We start from the raw sequence: 20,271 nt of genomic DNA, 5'->3' as shown, positions 1-20,271 counted from the left end.
TCACAGTAACTTCATTTGAAGCCTACTTGTGACAATAAGTGATTTTCATTTCATTGGCTTTGACAATTAGTGCTCAAAGCGCATACACTGTAGTCAGCGCACTGCCTACGATTACTGTGGCAACATTCCAGTTAATGGGCTAATGACTAACTGGAAGTCGAGAGAAACCCGTGGAGTCCCCTGGAAATACGAATATCACTCCTCCAATTCCGAATAGATAATCACACACGATTCCGGTCCCTCCGACGGAGGGGGCAGTGCAACTCCCGTCCACCTCCCCCGTCCATTGCAGCCTCGAACGTACTTAACGAGGTTCATGGGAGATTCCAAGAGGTGTTCCAAAATCACGCAGGGCTTTGATGGTCATTTGCTGTACGTTCAATGGCAGGAGGCTCAGTCACCAGAGGGCACAGGGTTTAAGGTAGTTGGCAAAAAGTAGAGGGGAATTTTGTTTCAATGTGCATTAGACACAGGTGGTGTGTATCTGGAATATGCTGTCTGAAAGGGCAATGGAAGCAGGTTCAATAGGAACTTAGCAGCTTTTAAATGGGAATAATGTGCAGGGTTATGGGGAAGGTCAGGGGGACGAGTGGACAGACCTTTCAAGAGGCACTCTTTCTGTGCTGCATCATTGCACTCAATGAGACCACAGCACTCAAGCCACTTCACTTACTGTAAACTTAGCAACCCCCTTCCAAGGCCGCGATGAAGCGGTTACAGACAAACAAGCCTTTCAGAATGTGAACACTCGTTATCAGCACTGAATTCCAGGCCAGTTATTCTGTAGATACAGGTTGGGGGGGGGGGGGGGGGGGGGGGGGGGGGGGGGGGGGGAGAACACGTCTGTAGCTTCACATTCTGTCGAGCACGGACAAAAGACTGCAGTGCATCTCTCTCTCTCTCTCGGTCTCTTTCCTGGGCTACCCAATCACTGCCTTTCCCGTTGCTCTGCAAGGGCAAATCTCCAAAATAGGTGACTTTCAAAAAAAAAAACAGCAGCAGCAGCTGACTACATTACCAATGTTTAATTCTGAATGATCTGTTGGGCAAGGAAAAAGAGAGAGATGAGAACAATGGGAGAGAGGAGGGAAAGAGAAGACAGAAGTCACATTTATTTTTCATCGCAACCCTGTTTGAATCAGATTGGGAGGAGAGGCTTCATTCCATTGCATTGATTAGCCACAGAGACCGTGGGTATATTGATCAACCAGACGCCCACACAAACTCCCCCCAACCCCAGAACACAGTACGGTAAAATAGCACTACTTAAATATTACACCTCCCCTTTACAATCAACACAGATTTCCGTCAGAAAATCTAAACCGCAGAATTAGATCAGGGTTTTGAGCCAACGAAACCAGCAGCCTCACATTGGGAGAGAGTAAATACCCACCATCACACCACTTCCTTCACAAACACACATTAAAATGAAGGAGGAGATAAAGTCGTGCATTAATCACCCAAGCCTCGTGATTAATTCCCAAGTGCAGATATTGAGCAAGTTTGTAAAGTCAGGAAGTTATTTTAAGCCATTTTGCTTACTGCAGGCATCAAATTGTGGTCCAAAATCAATTGAACACTCATCTTCCTTCCTGGACAGTTCTTTGCACCTACAATAAGTTCGTGCCCAATGAATCTAGAGGCCCTCCTTCTGTGCATGCCTCTTGCTCACAGAGGCCGCAATGCTTAAAATTCAAAATTTCTGTTTCCCGTACGTTTCAACAGGTGATACATACGTCCCCCAATTTGAAAGTGCACGTGATGTTTTAATCGTGACTTCAAAAGGCAAAAGAAAAGACTTAAATCCTCAAATGAGCTAAAATTCATAAGGGAACAGCAGAGTGCAATTCAAATGATTCTGACCTCGACTGGCCACATTAGTGCAGACAGTCTGGCTTCTGTATATTTGCGGAATTATTGTGAAATGATGTCCAATCGAGGCGTTCAGATGGTTACCAATCAGAGGCTCTGCTTTCACAATCTCCCCATCATTAACCTCCTCACATCACATTATTATTTCATAGGTCAAAGAACAACCATTAGGACTGGACAATAGAAAAACAGGATCAGGCCATTCAGCCCTTCGAGCCTGCTGCACCATTTGCGAGAAGATCATGGTGGCGGTCTCATCAGCCTGCCCCCATAACCCTTCAAAATCTGTCTCACCCAGTCTTGAATAAATTCAAGGCCCAGTCTCCACTGCTCTCCTCCGGGGAAAAGAGAATTCCTCAGCGGTCCTTTCGACAGAAAGGAAATTCACCTCCTCTCCAGCTTCAGCCTCTTATTTTTAAACCCCGTCTCTTGACTGGTCTCTTCCCACAAGTGGAAACAATGCTCCTGGTATCCACCCTGTCAAGTCCCCTCAGGATCTTATGGGTTTCAATAAGATCCCCTCTCATCCTTCCAAACTCCGATGGGTATAGACCCAACCTATTCAGTTCAACCATGCACAAATCTCTCACCCAGGGACAAGTTGAGTGACCCCAACTGCTTCCAACACAAATTTTTCAAATAAGACAACCTCAGGAAACGAAGAAAATTCGGCATGTCCTCATTAACTCTTTTTTAACCTCTTTAACAGATGCACCATAGAAAGCATCCTATCTGGCTGCATCACAGCCTGGTATGGCAACTGCTCGGCCCAGGACCGCAAGAAACTTCAGAGTCGTGAACACCGCCCAGTCCATCACACGAACCCGCCTCCCATCCATTGACTCCATCTACACATCCCGCTGCCTGGGGAAAGCGGGCAGCATAACCAATGACCCCCTCCCACCCGGCTTACTCACTCTTCCAACTTTTTCCATCAGGCAGGAGATACAGAAGTCTGAGAACACGCACGAACAGACTCAAAAACAGCTTCTTCCCCACTGTCACCAGACTCCTAAACGACCCTCTTATGGACTGACCTCATTAACACTACACCCTGTATGCTTCACCCGATGCCAGTGCTTATGTAGCTACATTGTAAACCTTGTGTTGCCCTATTATGTATTTCCTTTTCTTCCCATGTATTTAATGATCTGTTGAGCTGCTCGCAGAAAAATACTTTTCACTGTACCTCGGTACACGTGACCATAAACAAATCCAATCCAATCCAAAACTGCACAGTATTCCAGATGTAGTTTCACCAAAGGCCCTGGACAGCTGCAGTAAGAAATCTCTACTTCTATATTCCATTCCCTTAGCAATAAACACCAACGTTCCATTTGCCTTCCTAATCATTTACTGTACCTGCATAGAAACGTTTTTTAAAAAATAATTCTTCCATGGGATAGAGCATCACTGGCGAGGCCGGCATTTGTTGCCTAACCCCAACTGCCCTTGAAGGGGAGGGGGGGGGGGAGAGAGAGAGAGAGGAGGATTTAAGAATAAAATAGAACAAAGAAAAGTACAGCACAGGAACAGGCCTTTCGGCCCTCCAAGCCCGCGCCGACCGTGCTGCCCGTCTAACCTAAAATCATTTACACTTCCTGGGTCCATATCACCTCTATTCCCATCCTATTCACGCATTTGTCAAAACGCCCTTTAAACGTCACTATTGCCCCAGCTTCCACCACCTCCTCCGGCAGAGAGTTCCAGGCACCTCTTATATCTCCTCTAAACTTTGCCCCTTAAACCTATGCTCCCTAATAATTAACCCCTCTTCCCCGGGGAAAAGCCTCTGACTACCCACTCTGTCTATGCCCCTCATAATTTTGTATGCCTCTATCAGGTCGCCCCTCAACCTCCTTCGTTCCAGTGAGAACAAACAGAGTTTATTCAACCTCTCCTCATATAGCTAATGCCCTCCATACCAGGCAACATCCTGTTAAATCTCAGTTGACTCAACTGGATTTCTGTGGGCCTGGAGTCACGTGCAGGTCAAACCAGATAAGGATGACAGATTTCCTTCCCTGAAAGAGAACATTAGGGAACCAGTTCGTACCTTAAAATTCAGGACGCCACGATCGACGGACGTGTAAACAGTCAGCGCTCAAATCCCAGATTGGGAGAAATCTCTTAACATTAACAGTGCTGCTAAGTATCGCACCCGAGCCCAGCAAGCTCGACGCAAATGCCGCAAAAAACCTTTCTCAGGGATCGTAGAATGATGAACACAGGGGGCCATTCGGCCCATCGTGCCTGTGCCCGCTCTGACAAGAGCTATTCAACTTCTAACCAAACGAGGTCCAGCATGTGGTGACTTTTTAAAAAAATGCAAGTTTAGAGTACCCAATTCATTTTTTCCAATTAAGGGGCAATTTAGCACGGCCAATCTACCTACCCTGCATATCTTTGGGTTGTGGGAGGGCAGCAAGGTGGCGCAGTGGGTTAGCACTTCGGCCTCACGTGGCCGAGGTCCCAGGTCCGATCCCGGCTCTGGGTCACTGTCCGTGTGGAGTTTGCACATTCTCCCCATGTTTGCGTGGGTTTCGCCCCCACAACCCAAAGATGTGCAGGGTAGGTGGATTGGCCACGCTAAATTGGAAAAAATGAATTGGGTATTCTAAATTTATGAAAAAAAATATTTGGGTTGTGGGAGTGAAACCCACGCAAACACGGGGAGAATGCGCAAACTCCACACGGACAGTGACCCAGAGCCGGGATCGAACCTGGGACCTCGGCGCCGTGAGGCAGCAGGGGTAACCCACTGTGCCACCGTGCTGCCCTATGTGATGACTTTTTGAAGCATTTTGCTCCAGAATTGTGGCATCTCTTAAAAAAAAATTTGTTACGCAAACAATGGGAAAAAAAAAAAACTAGGAAAGTTCCCAAATAGCTTTCACCCCAGTAAAAAAAAAAAGCTAATTGCAATTTTTTTGCGAGGGAATTTATTCCGCAATTACAACTAATTACTTGGAACAGCAGAGCAAACCGTTGCTCTCTGCAGCAGCCGTACTATTCACCTCAACCCACTCTACTCGGTCGCAAGTTCCACCATAAAGAAGTTTCTCCTGAATTCCCTATTGGGTTTAATAACTATCATACATTTGAACACACACTAATGGAAGGCAGTAAGAGCAGGGGTGATTCCTGGCCAACCATGTGATGGTAGAGACGCCCCAGACTACAATATGCATGGAAAGTGCATGTTGCCATAGCAACACAGCCTCTCCCTGCACATTCATGGCCCTCTTGCTCGGTAGGAACATCTTCTCTACGGCTAACCCCATCAAACCCCTTCGTAAATTTTACAGGCCTCCAGTCAGGTCAACACTCAGCTTAAAAAGACAGGCACAATCTGTTCAGCGTTTACAAATGGTTCAAACAGGGCAGCACGGTGGCGCAGTGGTTAGTGCTGCCGCCTCACGGCGCCAAGGTCCCAGGTTCGAATCCCGGCTCTGGGTTACTGTCCGTGTGGAGTTCGCACATTCTCCCTGTGTTTGCGTGGGTTTCGCCCCCACAATCCAAAAATGTGCAGGCTCAGTGGATTGGCCATGCTAAATTGCCTCTTAATTGGAAAAAAATTAATTGGGTACTCTAAATTTATAGTTAAAAAAAACCTCTCAGGGCATCAAATAATCATAAAAGCATCAACTCCGCCCGAGAATCAACACACACATTAGTAGCAGCTCCAGAAAGGCCTCTCGCATTTGGATCAGTGTTCCTCCATGCACCCGTCATTCCAGAGGACAGGTATTGGAGTAATTGTCAATGCGGCATTAAACCAAAGAGCACAACACCTTTTCCATGTTAACACCATCTTCAGCTGCAGCAAGAAAATACTGTCTCCCCCCCCCAGGTTACATCAAAACCACACCCCTTAAACATACTAGAAAATTATGGTGGCCACAATCACTAAATGATTGTTTTTTTTATTCCCCTCAAGACATTAGGGGGGAAAAAAGACTTGCATTTCTGTTGCACCTTTCAGAACACCCAAAGTACTTTACAACCAGATGATTGGGAGGTATAATTGTCGTCATCGCGTGGGGAAACTCAACAGCCAAGCATAGGAACAAGCCGTTCAGTAAAATACATCTAGTCCAGTGTTCATGTTTCATGTGAAGACGAGCGAGAGAAGATTTAACATATCCTTCTATCTTCTTCCTTCCTGCTGTGTTAAGCATCCCATTTCTTTGCCTCAACCATCTCCCCTATGGTGGCAAGTTTTACCCCTCCAGGTTTCTTCTCAATTCCCCATCAGATGCATCAAGGACCATCGCATATTCATGGCTCCAGCTTTGGACTCGTGCTCACAAGTGAAGACACATTCCCCACATCTGCCTACTCACACCACCTTCTTACAAAGTCCTCAATTAGACCACCCCCCAACCAGTGCACAGGAGCACAGAATGATCAAACAATCTTTTAAGTGATACTGGCGGAAGATGAAATATTGGTGAGACGCGAGGGAGATTTCCCCTGCTCGGTTGTGAATAGTGACGTCAGTATTTTTTTCAAATAAAGTACCCAATTCTTTTTCCCCCCCCCCAATCAAGAGGCAATTTAGCGTGGACAATCCACCTACTCTGCACATCTTTGGGTTGTGGGGGCGAGACCCACGCAGACACGGGGAGAACGTACAAACTCCACACGGACAGTGCCCCGGGGCCGGGATCGAACCCGGGTCCTCAACGCTGTGAGGCAGCAGTGCTAACCACTGCGCAGCGGTGCTGCCCTCGACAATCGGTACTTCTTTACCCATCCAGACTGGGCAGAACTTTGCACATCACCCAAAGAATATCACTTCGAACTCCTTCAGCACTGCAGGAGTGTTATCTCAGTTTCTGTGGCAATATCTCTGGAGTGGGACTTGAATCTGTAACCTTCTGGCACACAAAGCCACAGGAAGAGGAATATGCATAGTTGCACTCTCTAGCATAGTTAAAGGCATTATTTTTAGCTGCATTATCATAGCTTAAAGATCCAGGAGGTTTAATTTGTGGAATATAGACACCACATTTTATTCTGCCTCCTGAACTTTTAACCCCTATAGCGTCAGAGCAAAAAAGTGAATCATGATGGTCGACTTTTGCTGATGACCATTTTCAACTCCGAGATTTCTGCCAAGACTCACGAATTGTATTTCCATTCACAATTTGAGCGAGAGGATGTGGGGAAGAGGGGGTCACCTCCGACTAGGAAACCAAATGTGGGAGCCATACATAGGGGGACGATCGTTGATAAGTCCAATCGGGAATTGAAGAGAAACTTCATTGCCCAGTGTGTCAAACTTGCCACCACAGGGAAGTAGAACCTGACGGTGTAGGGGGTAACATGTTGGCATGGATAGGGGATTAGCGGACAGGAAATAAGGAGTTGGTATAAATGGGCTCTTTTTCTGGTCGGCAGGATGTGACGAGTGACGTGCAACGGGGATCAGTGCTGGGGCCTCAACTTTCTACAATGTATACAAATGACTTGGATGAAGCGACTGAAGTAAAGCTACTAAATTTGCCGACGACACAAAAGCTGGGTCGGCAAGTAAACTGTGGGCAGCACGGTGGCGCAGTGGTTAGCATTGCTGCCGACGGTGCAGAGGACTCGGGTTCGAATCCCGGCCCTGGGTCACTGTCCGCGTGGAGTTTGCACATTCTCCCCGTGTTTGCGTGGGTTTCACCCCCACAACCCAAAGATGTGCAGGGTAGGTGGATTGGCCACGCTAAATTGCCCCTTCATTGGAAAAAATAATTGGGTACTCTAATTTTTTTAAAATAAATTGAAGCAGACAGAAGGAGGCTACAAAAGGACACAGATAGGTTAAGTTAGTGGGGGAAATGGAAAACAATGTGGTGGTGTGGGGAGGGGCGGAAACTGCCCATTTTGGCAGTAAAAATTAAAAGCTTATTCGTTAAATGGCTAGAGATTTCAGAGGGATCTGGGTGGCCAGGAGCACAAATCAGAAAAAGGTTAGTACAGCAAGTGATTGGGAAAAGATAATGTTATTGTTTATTGCAAGGGGAACCGAATACAAAACGTCATGCTTTTGTTGCATAGGACTGGTGAGACCACATCTGGGAGTATTGTGCACAGTATTGGTCTCCTTATTTAAGGAAAGACGTAAATGCACTGGGAGCAGTCCAGCAAAGGTCGACCAGACTAATGCCAGAAATGGGTGGGTTGTCTTACGAGACAGGTTAAGCTTGTACCTGCTGGAGTTTGGAAGAGTGAGAGGAGACTTGATCGGAACGTACAAGACCCCGAGAGGTATTGACGGGATGAATGCAGAGAGGATGTTTGCTCTAGAACTAGGGTGGGGGGGGGGTCCTATAAACTGGAGGTCATCCAAAGCTCTGCTGTCCATATCTTAACTCGCACCAAGACCCATTCACCCATCACCTCTACACTCGCTAAGCAGCATGGAAGCACAGTGGTTAGCACCGTTGCTTCTCAGCGCCAGGGTCGCGGGTTCGATCCCCAGCGTGGATCCGTGCGGAGTCCGCACGTTCTCCCCGTGTCTGCGTGGGCTTCCTCCGGGTGCTCCGGTTTCCTCCCACAAGTCCCGAAAGACTGTTAGGTGAATCCCATTTGCCAGCACTTGGCCCACAGTCTTGATGTTATGATGTGCCAAGTACCCATCCAGGTACTTTTTAAAAGGATGTGGGGCAACCCACCTCTACCACCCTCCCAGGCAGTGCGTTCCAGACCCTTACCACCCTCTGGGTAAAAAGATTTTTCCCCCAAATCCCCCTAAACCTCTTGCCCCTCACCTTGGGACTAGTGCCCCCTCGTAGACGCCTCACTTCACTCGCCCTTGCTGAACGTGCAAAGTAATTTGCCAAACCGGTAGCAAAAAGTCCACACGGGTGGGAATCAGCGGAACCTGGCAACGCTGCGTGTGGGCAACAATCAACAAAATGTCTCGTGGGCCTCATGTTTCCCACCCTCGATACTTGTATTTTGAAACCTATTTAGCTACAATAGATATAGTCCAAATTAATATATTTTTCAGCCAACATGGTCCTAAGGATTAATTACTTGGCCTTGTGGCAAACAGAAGCTCTGGAACCACATCAAGTCAAAATTAAATATCTTTATTGCCCAGTTTAAATTCCCCTGCCTCACTCAAGCATTCGCTGCGTGGTACCTTATCTCTCACGATTACCACTTTACATCTAGACCGGTCAGTGTTCAAACGCAAGGGGCTGATTAATGAATGACCAATCTTTAATGTGGAAGCTTTGACATAGTGGTTAAGCAGCTGCTGTATACATAGCTAAAGTCAGAACGCATTTGTATGCATGATTCATCTAAAAGACTATTTCTATAATCTGGTACAAAAAAAGTATTCAGCTGAGGTATAAAACCAACCTACACAGGTCAGATTTGAGCACAGGTTTTGTGCTTAATAAAACAGTCCCCGAACAGGGACCAAATAAAATCAAACATGTTCAACAACAATATTACCTTTATATAGCGCCATTCAGGTAGCACATCTCAAGGTGCGACACAGGACTGCTATCAAATGGGAATCCAACAACAAACCACATCAGGAAATATTTGGGAAGATGGCCCGAGGTTTGGTCAAAGCAGTAGGTATCTTAGAGAGAGAAGGAGAGAGAGAGAAGGAAGAGAGAGAGAGAGAGAGAGAGAAGGAAGAGAGAGAGAGAGAGAGAAGCAAGAGAGAGAGAAGGAAGAGAGAGAGAGAGAGAGAGAGAGAGAAGGAAGAGAGAGAGAGAGAGAGAGAGAAGCAAGAGAGAGAGAGAAGCAAGAGAGAGAGAGAGAGAGAGAAGCAAGAGAGAGAGAGAGAGAGAGAGAGAAGGAAGAGCGAGAGAGAGAGAGAAGCAAGAGAGAGAGAGAGAGAGAAGGAAGAGAGAGAGAGGGAAGAGAGAAGGAGAGAGAGAGGGGAAGGAGAGAGGAGGAATAGAGAATAGAGGAGAGAGAGAAGTGGAGAGGAGAGAGAGAGAGAGAGAGAGAGAGAGAGAGAATAGGGAGAGAAAAGGAGGAGAAAAAAGAGAGAAAAGAGAGAAAAAAAGAGAAAAAAGGAGAAAAGAAAGAAAGAGAAAAAAAAAGAAACTTCCATCAAACCCCCTGATATATTTATTCTTGAGCAAAAGGTGAGAATAGCTCTTACAGAACACACACTACTTTCTAAACTTGTTCAATGGGGAAAACTGTGCTGACACAGATTTGATGGGCCGAATGGACTCATCCTGTGTTCTAATGATTCGAGGGGAATATTAACTCCTTCGGTTTTACAAGATCACAATGGCATTGATGGGGAAGAGAATTCACTCCAATATTGGACAGGCTGAGAGCACCAACCCTAATATCACACACTGTACATACAATCCAAATCAAATCCAAATCAAGAACCCAGACTGTAGCAAACTGGGCAGTGCATTAGCTAAAGAATGATGAGGTCATTCAGTAAAATAGCGCAAATGTACTTTTCCTAAGATTCAAACAGCATCTGTGGAGAGAGGAGGGAGCTCACGGAGTCTGGATAACTGTCAAAGCCTTTGACAAAGAGTCATCCAGCCTTGAAACGTTAGCTCCCTCCTCTCGCTACAGATGCTGTCCGGCCTGCTGAGATTGTCCAGCATTTTCTGTTTTTGCTTCAGATGCCAGCATCTGCAGTAATTTGCTTTTATCCTAAGATGCTACCCTGTTTTCTAAGCATAATGCGGCACAGTGGTTAGCATTGCTGCCTCACAGCACCAGGAACTCTATTCCGCCCTTGGGTGACGGTGTGGAGTCTGCACGTTCTCCCCATGTCTCTGTGGGTTTCCTCCCATTGTCCAAAGATGCAGGTTAGGTGGATTGGCCATGATCAATTGCCCCTCAGTGTCCAATGATGTACAGGTTAGGTTATGAGGATAGGGCTGGGTGCGTCGGGGAGTGGACCTGGGTAGAAAGGTCAGTGCAGACTCGATGGGCCGAATGGCTTCCTTCTACACTGTAGGGATTTGGTGATCACCAAAACCCAGTACCCTAAATGAAAGCAAAATACTGCTGAAAGCAGAAAACCTGGAAAAACGCAGCAGGTCTGGCAGCGTCTGTGGTGAGAAACGGAGTTAACATTTCAAGTCTGTGTGACTCTTCCACAGATACTGCCAGAGCTGCTGAGCTTATGCAGAATTTCCTGTTTTTATTACTCCGGGAATACATGGTTTCAAATAATCGAGGAATTTCAGATCCCAGTGTCAAGGCAATTCTAAACCATTACCCAATTCTTCTCAGGTGAGGACTTAAATTCTTCAAGGTTAATTCTGACCCAGTATTCGTAATCTTCTCAAATCACAGTGGGTATTTTGCCTTACTTATTTCTTGATATTTGGAAGTTTACTTTGCAATCTACTGGCGTGCCACACCTCCAAAGTCAATACAGTTAGTTTCAAAATTTCCTTTTGATCTCTGAACTCAATAATGAAGAGAAGTAAAGTGTCGAGTAAGGTCGCCATAGTCCCAGGTGACCATCGGCTGCTTTCCCCTTGGAGGGGGGAGAGCGGACTGGCGGTGATTTAACCTGAGGGTCACCACACCTCAGGCGGAAGGGCGAGGTTGAGAAGGCGGGGCCTTCGTGAATAACCTCAGCCGGTACGGGGATTGAACCCGCACTCCTGGCCTTGCTCTGCATCACAAACCAACTGTCCAGCCAACTGAGCTCCAAGATATTGGATTGCTAAAGTGGTTGCATTTCTATATTCCCACACACAAGAATATCCAACCCAGCAGTACTTCACTCGAAACCCCTCCTTGCCTTTCCACATCTCACACCGTCAGTATAACTCTCGATCCCCTTCTTTTTCTCTCTTCCCCCCCCCCCGGCCATGTTTATCTAGCTTCCCCGGAAATGCAGCTACACCATTCGCCTCACCTCCCCTCCCAGTGGGCGCGAAGCACGTACCACATTCTCTCCACCTCTGGGCAGAGCTATTTCCTCCAGATTCCCTATTGGGATTGGTTGGTGACCACCTCATTTCCCCTTCAGTGCCACCACATGTTTAGTGGTCACAAATTAGTCACCACGCAGGTGGCACGCGATCAACTGGAATGAAGGCGCAAGCTCCTTCCCGAGCGTGCAACACACTGGTCAGCTCAACATCAAATGGCTGAAGGGAACAGCACAGAACAAGAAGGTATCCAACTAGCCCCACTCCTTGTAGCGCTGCAGCCTTTTGCTTCCATGTATGTACCGAAGTCAGCTCTGAAAGCTCCATTTTAATCTGCTTCCATTCTTTCAGGCAAACATCTCCCTGCCTCAACTTTTGAGTTTGCAAATGACCTTGAACACGTGCCGTCTTGTTACTGAAGACCCTGCCAGTGGAAATGTTTCCTTTCACTTACTCAAAATGAAAACTAGCCCTGATTTTGAAATCCTCCAATAAAATTATAACCTGGTCATCTGTACTCCAGCATCTCGCGTCTCTCCCTAACTGAAGCCCATCGCCCTGGGCACTACGACATCGGTGCTTCTTGCAATTCAAAACGAGCTACTTAACCATATTTGCTGCTGTGCTGTATCAGAGAGATTGCATTGAAGGAAACGAGGATCTAAAAGGACCTGCATCCTGTAATACACCTTCTTAATGATGGCAACCCGAACAACAGAACATTCGTCTTGACGGACGAGGAGAACTTAAAACAGTGCCGGCCAACAGAGCTTTCATTTCCCCAGTCTAAAAAATCCTTCCAGGGTAGCAACTAAGTGTCAAATGCAAGGCAAAGTTCAAACCAGAGGCAGCCTGGAACCTTCTGGGCAGAAGTCAAGTAAGTGTTTCAGTGGCTTAAAATAACCAAGAACTACACATCCAAAAATAAAATTACTGAAGCCAGATGCAGCACAATTCCTCCATCCCCTGCACCTTATTAAAATAACAGCTTTACAACAGAAATATTCATGTCCATTTGCTTCAGTTTGAAGCTACTGTGCTGATAATCCTGCCTGGTTTCCAGTCCAATTTAACATAGTGAACATCCAACTGTACTTTGCAACAGAACAAAAAAACAAGTAATAATGCAATGATGAATTACCATTTAAAAGAGGCTGTCCTTTGTACAAGCTCCTTGAAACCACTGCGTGGTATATATCTTCTGAAAATCCGGGTGTACATGTTACCAGGCCAGTTGCTTCTATTGGTATCTAAAAACAAAAACAAAAAAACTAACCCATTAATAATGCAAAATATATTTCAAATGTAAATCAATCTTTTTTGGACAGCTTCCTCGGGTCTGAAAAAGAGCGCCGATAGATAGATTGATCTTGGAATTGTAGGAGCATAGAATGCAGTAGGCCATTCGGTCCATTGTGGGGCAGCACAGTGGTGAGCACTGCTGCCTCACAGCTACAGGGCCCTGGGTTCAATTCCAGCCTCAGGTGACTACGGAGTCTGCACTTTCACCCCGTGTCTGTGTGGGTTTCCTCCCACAAGTCCCGAAAGATGTGTTTGTTAGGTGAATTGGACATTCGGAATTCTCCCTCCGCGTACCCGAACAGGCGCCGGAGTGTGGCGACGAGGGGCTTCTCACAGTAACTTCACTGCACTGTTAATGTAAGCCTTCTTGTGACACTAATAATGATCGTTGTTATAAATGTTAGGTGGAGTTACTGGACTACAGGGATAGGGTGGAGGTGTGGGCTTAAGTAGTGTGTACTTTCCAAGGGCCGGTGCAGACCCGATGGGCCAAATGGCCTCCTTCTGCCCTGTAAATTCTATGATTCACCCTCCACCCCGCAATGTTTTGCCTTCTTGAGTCCAGTCCCCTTTGAAAGCCACTTTCACCACAGTTTTCAGGCAGTGCATTCCAGATGACAACTTAAATCGCAGTCTGCCCTCTTTTTTTCCCGATCTTAAAAATTTGCCGTACAGCTGAGAGGTGGACCCATTTTTTAAAAACAAAGTGTTATTTAAACCAATGGTACTTTACGTCAGCTGACACTGCCACAACAAATAAACTCCCAGGAGACTAAGTGGTGAGAATGCAGACTATTTTCAATTGTTCCCAAATGTTTGGGTATCAGACAATGATCTTAACTGGGTCAAGCAAATCACTGTCAGACTGGAGCTGCACTGTGGACAGTCACAGGGTGGGAACAGTTCTATTGTAAGCATGATGCGTCTCTGATCATGTCATTTGAATGGGACAATGCACTTAACTGATTTCATGCTTAAAAGGAGTTTAATTACTACACAGCATTTCAAACAATTCTATTATTAGTTGTGTACAGTGCAGAGGTTAGTTGGAATGAAGAATTTGCACCACTTTTGGGTGGAACGTTTACTTGCACGTAAAATGCAGCAAACTTTAGCTAAACAATGGCCAGGTCTGGAAGAACTAATTGCAAGTCCTTCCAATTTTAAACTGAATTGCAAATTGCAGCTTTTACTACCGTGTGCCTCAATCCTAAACAGCTCTAATCGAACTGGAACTACAGAAAACCAGAACACGTTATACTTGGGTTTAAATCTGCTCTCAAAACTTGAATTGCATGCATGTCAAATTGCAATCTGCCACCCTTAACAAAAGCAGGTACTTTTGAACTGGACCCCATGCACAGGTTGAGCAAAGTTCCAAACCAAATGCTGACTTAATAATCAATGCAACGAAGCTTTTTGTTTTTGCATCTTATTTAGACCAAATTCTATTGTGATAAGAGCTGCCCAAACGGAATGAAAAGGCTCAATAAAGAGAGGGGGGACTCTATTGTGATTTAAATCGACGAAAATGGACCGCTAATGGGAAAACGCTGATGTCTGCAAAACATCTCTCCTTGCAAGGCTGTTTAAAGTATCTGATGGTGTTAAACTGCTGCTTAACTGGCCTCCAAACTGACCCCCGCCCCCAACCCTTCCCTGACTCGATGCAACCTGCTACAAAATTAAATAGGATTGCATCCATTCGAGTTTTTGAAGATTGCAAAAAAAAAAACTGTAGAGCAGCAGATGGAAAGTGAGGTTTAAACGGTGCAGGACAGGCACTATTGCAGGGGCGCCCCTGTTCCGCGCACACAACGCCGAATCTACGCCGCATGTTAAAAACAATGCACCTCATCAACACATGCAAAATCTTTCCAAATAGCTAGAACTTCTCGAATGCAAAAACTCCCGATTTGCACGGTTTTTATTTTTTTTTGGGGGGGGGGGGATTTTTAAACGTCCCTTTTAACAAATGCACTGAAAAGAAGCTTTTGCAACGGAACAAGCGGTAATATTAAACACAGGCACATGAGGGTGAAGGAGATGAAGAATTAATGTCTCCAATTTCTCTCTCTCTGGGGCTCCCTCCCTCCTGTGTAGCTCTCTCTGGGACTGCTGTTTCACACTCTTTCTCTGTGGGCTAGGACTTCTTATTGTGTCTTTAAATCTATCCCATTTCTTCTAAATATCTGGGGCTAATTTCCGTCTCAATCGGAGTGGGAGGTCTGTGCCCCAGTTTCTAGCTCTGTCCCTCTCTCGCCCCTCTCCTGGTCTCTGAGATGTCTCTCCCTCCTCCCACAGTGACCAACCTCTCTGTACCCCTGGGGCACCCTCTCAGTCTCTCCATCTCCCTCTGGAGTTCTCTGGGACCCTGTGTCTCGATCTCAGTACCCCCTGGACCATCTTATCCATGCAAGTCTCTTTCAGCATGTCCCTCTCTTGTTCTCTCTCTCCCTGTATCTTTTCCCCTTCGTCTTTTCCCCCTATGTATCTGTTTCTATCTTTCACTTGTATCTATCTTTCTCCCTGTATCAATTTCCCTATCTGTCTGTGTATTTCACCATGTATCCATTTCTCTGTATCTATCTCTATCTATCCCCTGTATCTATTTCTCTCTGTATCTAATTCTCTATCAATTTCTCTCCCTGTATCTATTTCTTTCTCCCTGTATCAATCTCTCTCTCTGTCCCTGTGTCGCTCCAAAGCTGCCCTCAAGCAGCCCATCCCCTGGACCCTCATTCACTCACCCCCTCCCTCTCGCCCTCATTCACTTCGCCCCCTCCCTCACTCACCCTCAGCACCGACACCAGCAGCAGCAACGCCGCCGCCCCGACACCCAACATCAGGGAGCTCCCGCCCTGGAAGCGGGGGAGAGGGTCCGCCGAGGCTTCGCTTCCAGCCGGCTCTGTCGCTCCCTACCCGGCGCTGCCCGTCTCCCGGCTTCAGCCCGTTCCCTGGCCGCTGGGCAGCTGTCACTCTCCGGGGACCGGCTGCAGCTGCCGAGGATGCGCCACTGCCGGGAGCCGCTTGAATCCAGCGGAGCCCCCCACTCTGTGTGTGTGAGACGGAGGGAGGGACCCTACAGCAGCTCCCACACGGCACAAAACAGTGTGTGTGGATCAGACCCCAGCTCCCACTCTGTATAACAGTCAGAGCTCGCAGCCAACTCTATTCTCCTGGATGATACACTGGGGCTGACTAATACTCCACCCCCTCTATAATAAAGAGCTCACACTCCCTCGACAATCCCGTTCTCTGTTACTCCTCCCTCTGTGTGTACAATACAGCACCAATCACTCACTCCTATAATACAGCTCTCCATCCATCAACTCTCCCTCTTAACTATCCCTCTTTAATACACCTCACTGTCCTTCCCCCTTTTCCATTCCTCCCTCTGTACTCCCTCCTCTAACCTTTCTCCCTTCCGTCCTTGCCTTGTTCCTTCATCCATCCATCCCTCCCCTCACTTCACATCACCCCCTCTCCCCCCCACCCCCACCCCCCCTCCCCCCCACCACCACCACCCCCCCCTTCCCCCCCACCACCACCACACCCCCCCCCTTCCCCCCCACCACCACCACCCCCCCCCTTCCCCCCCACCACCACCACCCCCCCCTTCCCCCCACCACCACCACCCCCCCCCCTTCCCCCCCCACCACCACCCCCCTTCCCCCCACCACCACACCACCCCCCTTCCCCCCCCACCACCACCACCACCCCCCCCTTCCCCCCCACCACCACCCCCCTTCCCCCCCCACCACCACCCCCCTTCCCCCCCACCACCACCACCACCCCTCTCCCCCCCCCCCCACCACCACCCCCTCCCCCCCCCACCACCACCCCCCTCACTCCCCCCCCCCACCACCACCCCCCTCCCCCCCCCCACCACCACCCCTCCCCCCCCCCCACCACCACCCCCTCCCCCCCCCCCACCACCACCCCCTCCCCCCCCCCACCCCCTCCCCCCCCCCACCACCACCACCCCCTCCCCCCCCCCCACCACCACCACCCCCCTCCCCCCCCCCCACCACCCCCTCCCCCCTCCCCCACCACCCCCTCCCACCCCCCCCACCACCCCCCTCCCCCCCCCCACCACCACCACCCACCACCCCCCTCCCTTCCCCCCCTTACCCTCCCCTTCCCCCCCTTACCCTCCCCTTCCCCCTTACCCTCCCCTTCCCCCCCCCTTACCCTCCCCTTCCCCCCCTTACCCTCCCCTTTCCCCCCCTTACCCTCCCCTTTCCCCCCTTACCTTCCCTTTCCCCCCTTACCCTCCCCTTTCCCCCCCTTGACCCTCCCCTTTCCCCCCCTTACCCTCCCCTTTCCCCCCCTTACCCTCCCCTTTCCCCCCCTTACCCTCCCCTTTCCCCCCCTTACCCTCCCCTTTCCCCCCCTTACCCTCCCCTTTCCCCCCCCTTACCCTCCCCTTTCCCTCCCCTTACCCTCCCCTTCCCCCCCTTACCCTCCCCTTACCCTCCCCTTCATCCCCCCCTCTTCATTCCCCCCCCTCTTCAGCCCCCGCCCCTCTTCACCCCCCCCTCTTCACCCCCCCTCTTCACCCCCCCTCTTCACCCCCCCTCTTCACCCCCCCTCTTCACCCCCCCCTCTTCACCCCCCCTCTTCACCCCCCTCTTCACCCCCCCCCCCCTCTTCACCCCCCCCCCCTCTTCACCCCCCCCCTCTTCACCCCCCCCTCTTCACCCCCCTCTTCACCCCCCCCCCCCTCTTCACCCCCCCCTCTTCACCCCCCCCTCTTCACCCCCCCTCTTCACCCCCCCCTCTTCACCCCCCCTCTTCACCCCCCCCCTCTTCACCCCCCCCCTCTTCACCCCCCCCCCCTCTTCACCCCCCCTCTTCACCCCCCCCTCTTCACCCCCCCCTCTTCACCCCCCCCTCTTCACCCCCCCCTCTTCACCCCCCCCCTCTTCACCCCCCCTCTCACCCCCCCCCTTCACCCCCCCCTCTTCACCCCCCCCTCTTCACCCCCCCCCTTCACCCCGCCCCCTCTTCACCCCCCCTTCACCCCCCCCTTCACCCCCCCTTCATCCTCCCCCTTTCCCCCCCTTCATCCCCACCTTCATCTCACCCCCCCTTATCCCCCGCCTTCATCCCCCCTCCCCTTCATCCCCCCTCCCCCTTCATCCCCCCCTCCCCCTTCATCCCCCTCCTCCCCTTCATCCCCCCCTTCATCCCCCCCTTCATCCCCCCCCTTCATCCCCCCCTCCCCCTTCATCCCCCCTCCCCCCCTTCATCCCCCCTCCCCCTTCATCCCCCCTCCCCTCCCGTCATCCCCCCTTCATCCCCCCTCCCCCTTCACCCCCCTTCATCCCCCCCCTCCCCCTTCATCCCCCCTCCCCCCCTTCATCCCACCTTCCCCCCTTCATCCCCCCTCCCCTTCATCCCCCCTCCCCCCTTCATCCCCCCCTCCCCCACTTCATCCCCCCTCCCCCACTTCATCCCCCCCTCCCCCTTCATCCCCCCTCCCCCCTTCATCCCCCCTCCCCCTTCATCCCCCATCCCCCCTCCCCCTTGATCCCCCCTCCCCTCTTCATCCCCCCTCCCCCCTTCATCCCCCCTCCCCCTTCATCCCCTCTCTCCCCTCCTTCATCCCCCCCTTCATCCCCCCCCTTCACCCCCCCTCCCCCCTTCACCCCCCCTCCCCCCCTCCCCCCTTCATCCCCCCCTTTCCCCCATCATCCCCCCTTCACCCCCCGCCTTTCCCCGCCATCATCCCCCTCCTTTCCCCCCATCATCCTCCCCTTTCCCCCATCATCCCCCCTTCATCCCCCGCCTTTCCCCCCCTTCATCCCCCACCTTTCCCCCCTTCATCCCCCTCTTTCCCCCTCTTCATCCCCCCTTCATCCCCCCCTCCTTCATCCCCCCTTCCCCCCTTCATCCCCCCTTCCCCCCTCTTCACCCCCCCTCTTCACCCCCCCCCCTCTTCACCCCCCCCCTCTTCACCCCCCCCTCTTCACCCCCCCCTCTTCACCCCCCCCCTCTTCACCCCCCCCTCTTCACCCCCCCTTCACCCCCCCCTCTTCACCCCCCCCTTCATCCTCCCCCTTTCCCCCCTTCATCCCCACCTTCATCTCACCCCCCCTTATCCCCCGCCTTCATCCCCCCTCCCCTTCATCCCCCCTCCCCCCCTCCCCTTCATCCCCCCTCCCCCTTCATCCCCCCTCCCCCTTCATTCCCCCTCCCCCTTCATCCCCCCCTACCCCCTTCATCCCCCCTCCCCCCTTCATCTCCCCCCCCCACCTTCACCCCCTCCCCCTTCATCCCCCCTCCCCCTTCATCCCCCCCTCCCCCCCATCATCCCCCCCCCTTCATCCCCCCCCTCCCCCCTTCATCCCCCCCTCCCCCCTTCATCCCCCCTCCCCCTTCATCTCCCCCTCCCCCTTCATCCCCCTTCCCCCCCTTCATCCCCCCTTCATCCCCCCTCCCCCTTCATCCCCCCTCCCCCCTTCATCCCCCCTCCCCCCCTTCATCCCCCCTCCCCTCCCTTCATCCCCCCTCCCCTCCCTTCATCCCCCCTCCCCTCCCTTCATCCCCCCTCCCCTCCCTCCCTTCATCCCCCCTCCCCTCCCCTCCCTTCATCCCCCCCCCTCCCCTCCGCTCCTTCATCCCCCCCTCCCCTCCCCTCTCCTTCATCCCCCCTCCCCTCCCTTCATCCCCCCTCCCCTCCCTTCATCCCCCCTCCCCTCCCTTCATCCCCCTCCCCTCCCTTCATCCCCCCTCCCTTCATCCCCCATCCCCCCTTCATCCCCCCTCCCCCTTCATCCCCCCTCCCCCTTCATCCCCCCTCCCCCCTTCATCCCCCCTCCCCCCTTCATCCCCCCCTTCATCCCCCCTCCCCCCTTCATCTCCCTCTTCCTCCCCCTTCATCCCCCCTCCCCCCCTTCATCCCCCCTCCCCCCTTCATCCCCCCTCCCCCCCCTTCATCCCCCCTCCCCTCCCTTCATCCCCCCTCCCCTCCCTTCATCCCCCCTCCCCCTCCCTTCATCCCCCCTCCCCTCCCTTCATCCCCCCTCCCCTCCCTTCATCCCCCCTCCCCCCCTTCATCCCCCCTCCCCCCCTTCATCCCCCCTCCCCCTTCATCCCCCCTCCCCCTTCATCCCCCCCTCCCCCCCTTCATTCCCCCTCCCCCTTCATTCCCCCTCCCCCTTCATCCCCCCTCCCCCCCTTCATCCCCCCCTCCCCCCTT

At 51.3% G+C, this 20,271-nt stretch overlaps 1 protein-coding gene across 1 annotated transcript in view; it reads right to left on the bottom strand.

Moving 5' to 3' along the window:
• cdh2 (cadherin 2, type 1, N-cadherin (neuronal)) overlaps window positions 1-16,304 on the bottom strand; it is a 195,193-nt gene extending 178,889 nt beyond the window's left edge. The window contains exons 1-2 of the mRNA XM_072468490.1: window positions 15,860-16,304; window positions 12,904-13,012 (exon numbers count right to left, since the gene is read on the bottom strand). Of these exons, the coding sequence (XP_072324591.1) occupies window positions 12,904-13,012; window positions 15,860-15,910 (160 nt within the window). The 5' untranslated portion in view covers window positions 15,911-16,304. The remainder of the gene's footprint in view (window positions 1-12,903; window positions 13,013-15,859) is intronic.
• Window positions 16,305-20,271: the final 3,967 nt, after the last annotated feature.

This window comes from Scyliorhinus torazame, chromosome 11 (genome assembly GCF_047496885.1).
Source record: "Scyliorhinus torazame isolate Kashiwa2021f chromosome 11, sScyTor2.1, whole genome shotgun sequence".
Lineage (NCBI taxonomy): Eukaryota > Metazoa > Chordata > Chondrichthyes > Carcharhiniformes > Scyliorhinidae > Scyliorhinus > Scyliorhinus torazame.
This window is presented reverse-complemented; position numbering and strand designations above follow the sequence as displayed.